We start from the raw sequence: 6,359 nt of genomic DNA, 5'->3' as shown, positions 1-6,359 counted from the left end.
AACCCTAGAGAATTGATGGTAAGTTGATAGGAAACATGCTGTGTTGTGGAATTCAATGAAAAATTGAATATTTACATATTTTATTGACTAAGTTGTTTATGGTCTATCTAAAATATTCTATTTAGAGATTATGAATTTAGTTTAATTATTTATATTGATAATATAAACATATTTTTAATACAGTCTTATAAAGATTAAAATTAATTAGATAGATTTTCTAAACTCACCGTGTTACTATAGCGATGTCGAATAATTTGGAATATATATATTTTAACCCCCACTTTTTACATAAAAGTGAACTAAACGTGCCTTTGCCTAGCAATTGGTATTTAAGGGAGATATGCTTATTTGTTGTTATAAAACAAAACAGAAGAGTAATGGTTAGCTTTATGATAGCTACATAATTATAAAAATTATCAACAAATGTCAAATGTCTACATTAAAGTTTGCATTCATGAAAATTGCACCACACGCTACTCGTGTACAATAACGAGACATGACTCGTTAAGTTACATCCGTTTTATGTAAAAAACTATCAGTTGCTTTATAAAGGACTACATTACATGAAATAAAAATTGACTAAACGATTTCTTCACGTTTAATCAAGTCGGTTTCTAAAGTTAAAATCGTAATTAAAGTGATATGGAATGTATGTCATGTATCATGTTATTGTGCCCGGGTAGTGATAGCGTCACTAACCGCACCGTGCCACTAACCGTGTGTTTGTGTGCGCGCAGCACAGGGCCGAGCTCAGTCGCACGCCGGAGCAATTGGTGAGATACACGATTACAATCGATGTGCACTCAACTTTTGTATTAGAGATTTCATGCTTAGACAGAGATAGATATAGAGCGCAAGAGATAGAGTGATCTAGAAATTTTAAATGCTAATAGCTGTAGGTGTGAGTGAAATGACTATATTTTAGATAACTTCTCTTGTAAGAGTATCAACGTAATGATTGAAAGACTGAAGTATGTATCTACTTGATCTTTTTAATTGTACTTATGTACTTATATTTGTAATTAAAGAAAAAAATATTATCAAATAGTTGAGTGCGCAGAGAATTTTATGTGCTTTTGTGTTCATTTTTGTGTCCTTTCGTTACTGTCTGGTTTAATTGTTATTTATTTGTTTGCTTTATTTGTCATTTATTTTAAGATATTCAATGCAGTAGGAATTAATGTTTCAAATATTTTTATCTGCTATAATTTTGTTAATGGCTAATTAATTTTTTGGATTACTATGTTTTCTGAACTGAAGAATAAGGTGTGTATTGCAATAATAGACACATGTTCCCATTTATTAAGTTTGATAATTAATTAATTTAGTTTAAACTATATCAATTTTATTAGAATTTCCCTTAGCGCATGTTTATAGTATGTGTGCTTTGTTAATGCATGTCTATGTGTGTTATTTATAGCTATATATACATAACGTGTGTGTTGTTTAGGATGAGAACGAAGGTCCTGTCACTAAGAGCATACGGTTGACAGCTGCCTTGATTCTAAGGAATATTGTGATTTACTCCAATACAGGGAGGCGGTAAGTTTTTAAAACTGTCTTATTCTATATCTACATGTTAAGTTTTTAAACAAAATAACATATTTTTTGAGTTGTATCAATGGATCTATTTTGGTTATATACCATATATTTTAGTAATTCTAAGGGCCTGTCCCACCTAATTGTAAATTGTCTGATAACAATCCAAAATGTAAAATATGTGATGGAAATATCGGATTTTGTTTCCCTTATCTGAAAGTGACATAATTTTTAGCTATCTGAGCCTCTATCAGCCAGTGGTGGGACAGGGCCTAAGTATTTTATAATCTATCTATCTACTAAATTTTCAATTCTCTAGTAAAGACGGGGATGGCAAGTGACCTCTGGTCTCCTAAATGTATGACGTCATAAGGTTGAATTGATTAATATTATTTTTAGTTGCAAAAATCTCTTCATTATGGTGTATATGTGTAAAATTTTTGGTTTTCTACAGACAACTGCGTCCGTACGAAGCGCATCTTGCGTCGATTGCGCTGAGCACGGTGGAAGCTTCGAGAACGATTGCCCAAGTTCTATACGATATGAACAATATTTGAGAATCACTTGACGGCTCTAAGCCGAGAAAAAAATAGCAGAATTAACACGTGTGACGTCACTATGACGTAATGTGACGTGATTGTGTTATGTTGGCAACACTGACTGAAATGGACAAATTATTGCCAGTGAGAAAAAATAAATGTACATAATAAGGTTCTTTTAGTTAAGGTTGATTTAAAATTAGAATTTAGTAGTAAAAAATTGTTTAATCAATTAAAGTTGGTATTTTTAGGTTAGAATGGTATTGTTACTTGAGATAGAGCCTCAGATGTTTTGTGATTTTTTCATCATAATGTAAGGATGGTATCTACATAAACTTAAAGTTATTTGTAAAACTAAGTTATAGTACTGTTTAGTATCGATTGTGTAACTGTATGATGTAATTACCTAAATATTGTATTTTTTAATAATGTTAAGAGATAATTAAAAATGTATCTATTGCAATGTTAATTAGTTTTTTTTTATTAAAAACTCTAAAATCATTATGTAACATTGCAGTTCACCAATTTTGTAATTTAAATCGTTTGAAATGTACAAGGATATTAGAGGAATATAAAATTCTCTAAATAATAAGAAAAGTGTTAACATGTTCGTAATTTAAGATTAAAATAAACTTCATGTTTTAGTTTAAGTTTTTGATAGATTAAGAAAATCTGTTAAATAGATCCGAAGATGCCTTCTTCTTTAAATATTATCAAATTTGATTTAATTTTAGTTTCATATGGGTCTGAATTAGTAACTACGTATGTTAGTATAGATATCTTATTTTTATAATAGACAGCTAAAATCATACAAAATGTGTATAAGTGCAAATAAAATATTAAGATAATCTGTGTTTTTTATTTATACCACAAAATAAAACAAAGGTAATAAATAGAAATGAGAACATATTGACACATTTATTGTCTACATTTTGAAACGTTTCTGAACGTTCGATTGATGATACAAATAAGTTTATGATTATTACAAAGATAATATTATTTACATCATACTTCTTACTTATTCTATAAACGAGGTTTAGGCTAAACGCCATCTGCGCTCGGCCACCTTAAGTCCGGTGAATCAATAAATGTCTCTTCAAGGCAAACAGTGGCAACTCAGTCAGATAAAATCAGGGTTTCCCAACGAGAAAAAAGAATAATATCAAGGTTTTTTAACGAGTTCCACTTGCTCACTCTCTATCTATACTAACATTATAAAGAGGAAAGATTTGTATTTTTGTATGTATTGTAATAACTCAAAAACTACTAAACCAATTTTCAATTTCACGCGAACGAAGTTGCGAGCAACAGCTAGTTTACATACATATTTTTTTATATATCATATCGCAGTAGTATGTAAAAGGGATGCATCTGCTAAACTAACTCGCATAATAAATCACTTTACAGGTTTACACGGAGCATATCCTCTTAATGAATAGATGGAGCAACAAATATAATTAAACGATAGCTTGTCTGCTAAAATAAAGCTTGAAGATATAGGAAATTGAGGTTAGGAACTAAATTTTATATTTCTATGGAAATGATTTAGATTACATGGACGTATTTCAGTACTTAGAGTGGGCAATTGGTCACTTAGAGACAGATTTGTATGAGAGTGTATGAGTAAATAGTCTGCTAGACTAATTTCACGAACATTTTTTAGAGCAAACATTTATTATACATCGATGATAATTTTACTACTCTTAGTTCTGACTAATATTATAAATGCGAGTTATAATATTAGTAACTAAAGTTTGGCTGGATGGATGGATGTTTGTTGAAGTTTGTAGCCTAATCTGCCGAACAGAACCAATTAAATGTAGTAATTAAACAAATTTATGTATAAAATAATAGACGCAATATGATAATCTTAACAGATTTAGCATTTGCTGACAGACAAGATGTAACCACAGGCGGGCGCTTTGACGAGCTGCGGCTTGGCACAAATAAAACCGCATAACTTTTACAACAATGCGGATGATGCAGGGAAATATTTTCACATAATTATATTAGTACATATTTAAAAATTCATACCAGCGTACATTATGATAAAATATCTTGTGTAACGAATATAAAATTTTTCCTAAACGAATGAAAAGATTTGGATGAATTTTGAACAGTGGTCTTAGGACATTACACAATGTTTGAACTCATTCCGTGTTCTGATAGTTTTTAATAAAATTCAACCTTTTAAACATTAATATCGAACAAAGGTGATATTAACGACAGCGAGCTTTAACAGGGACGTTCCATCCGGCGGACGGTGTCGGTAAAAGCTTTTACGATCAAAAATTCAAGCGAAAAATGTTGTAACGCGGGAATAAAATATAAAATGCTGTCATTCCTGTCTGTTACCATACTGACAGCGAATACAAAATGACTAACAAGCACGCGGTTCTATTTAGATACCTAGAAAACTGGCTATATTAACTAAAACACAAAAAATCTTGTTATGAAACTCCTTGCAGACTTAAGTTGTAGTAATTAGCGCCAAGACACAAACGAAATTTATTTCTCGCCTAATTAACCCCAGACTAATTGAGTTTTATGTATATCTATTTTGCTACAGTCCTACGTGTAAAGTACATTTCGATTTATATGCAGGTTTAAAACAGGGTTGACTAGATGTTAAGGTATAACAGTACTTATAACATCGTTAGATATATGCGTCTGATTTTGGAAGAGAATCAAGGTTAAATAATAAACATAGTGGCTCCACTAAGTGGATTAACTTTGTAATGTGAATCAAAATACTTATTAAAGTAAACTAGATGAGTTCCTTTCACGTCTAAATTTCTTCTCTTTCTTTCTCGTTAAAAAGTTTCAAATCTCGCAAACTATCTCTGTGACGTGAAATGGAATAATAAATATCAGAGCTTAGGTATTAAAAAATCGCCGAATCGAAGTTCTTAAGTAATATTTAATAAAACTTTGAAGGTGATCTTTTAATCTTCCGAATTGGCCATAAATAATTTTATTAGCAGAGTTTCGTCTTTGTGATTAAATTTTAAAAATACCACGGATAAAGTTATAATGAGATTTTTTGTACGTTCTAATTTTAATATAATTTTCAGAATAACGTAATGTGAAATTTATTTTCATTTAAAAAATTAGACTGTTATAGTTTACTAACTATCAACCGCGATACTGTCCGCGTGAAATTAAAAAATAGAAAGTAGCCTATGTGTTCTTCCAGATATCCTTTACATCTATGCCAAATTTCATCAATATCCGTTCAGCCGTTTAGGCTACAAATTCCAACAAACATCCATCCATCCGTCCATTTAAACTTTCTCATTTATAATAATAGTAAGATTAGTAAGATTATATTTATTGACTTAAATATTGTAACACGATCTGTCTGGATTTAATTAAATTTAAACGTTTAAACCTATCTCAGTATCGGATTCACGAATAGGCTAAAGATTTATAAACAAGGCTTTCAAACGACTTATGGAAACTTTGGAACGTTTTCTTGTTACATAAGAAGGCTTAATTGAAATACTTCTAAATGAAAAGGAATATTTAATAGATTCGTTAAAATTATTTGATATTACGTTATAGGATTACATTATTTAGACAGATCTTTGAGCAATAATTAGGTAACATCGGATTGTAATATTATCAAACGTTGATAGACAAAACAAATTATAAATCGTATGAAATAGTTAATTATATAGTGTGGTTAGTGCCGTTTTAGCGCTACCGGTAATCTATGTGAGGATTCTACCGCGCTCTTTTTGAATAAAGCATTGGGATTTTTACATGTGATTCACACACCTGTGGCGTTCATTACTGACTACAGTCCTGGGCGGTCGCCCTACCGCGCTCCATCTCTTACCAGCTCTAGCTTTTGCTAGAACATACTAAGTTGATTGGTTATTCAGGGCAACCTTAAGTTTAATATACAGAATCTGCACAAAGGTGGACTCAGAGTGCAATCCAGTACATAATTTAGACTTGTATAGTCATGAGGTTCTACTGAAACATGTTATAATAAAATAATTTTCTCCTGAAAGCTTTATTTCCAGGTACAAGCATTGGTTAAACCTAACCGTATTTGGTGAGGTAAATTGAGATAAACATCGATAACGTTATGCGAAGGGGAGACTCAATTCAATTACGACGCTGTTAGACCTCAAAGGATGTTGATTGACGGATAAATTGACGAGTATTATTAAGGTCCCGCAACTGATACTGCTTATAAACAAAAAATAAAACGAGATGAAAATTATAATAAACGTAAACCATAGACAAAACTTGCCAGAGATCTATACTATT

At 30.9% G+C, this 6,359-nt stretch overlaps 1 protein-coding gene across 1 annotated transcript in view; it reads left to right on the top strand.

Moving 5' to 3' along the window:
- Positions 1-2,500, top strand: part of LOC106105360 (AT-rich interactive domain-containing protein 2) — an 18,824-nt gene extending 16,324 nt beyond the window's left edge. Inside the window, exons 30-32 of the mRNA XM_013285651.1 lie at positions 6-18; positions 1,451-1,542; positions 1,994-2,500. Coding sequence (XP_013141105.1) covers positions 6-18; positions 1,451-1,542; positions 1,994-2,096 — 208 coding nt within the window. The 3' untranslated portion in view covers positions 2,097-2,500. The remainder of the gene's footprint in view (positions 1-5; positions 19-1,450; positions 1,543-1,993) is intronic.
- Positions 2,501-6,359: the final 3,859 nt, after the last annotated feature.

Source organism: Papilio polytes, unplaced genomic scaffold (genome assembly GCF_000836215.1).
Source record: "Papilio polytes unplaced genomic scaffold, Ppol_1.0 DF822845.1, whole genome shotgun sequence".
NCBI classification, from domain to species: Eukaryota; Metazoa; Arthropoda; class Insecta; order Lepidoptera; family Papilionidae; genus Papilio; species Papilio polytes.
The sequence above is the reverse complement of the archived record's forward strand: the minus strand, read 5'-3'. Positions and strand labels throughout refer to the sequence as shown.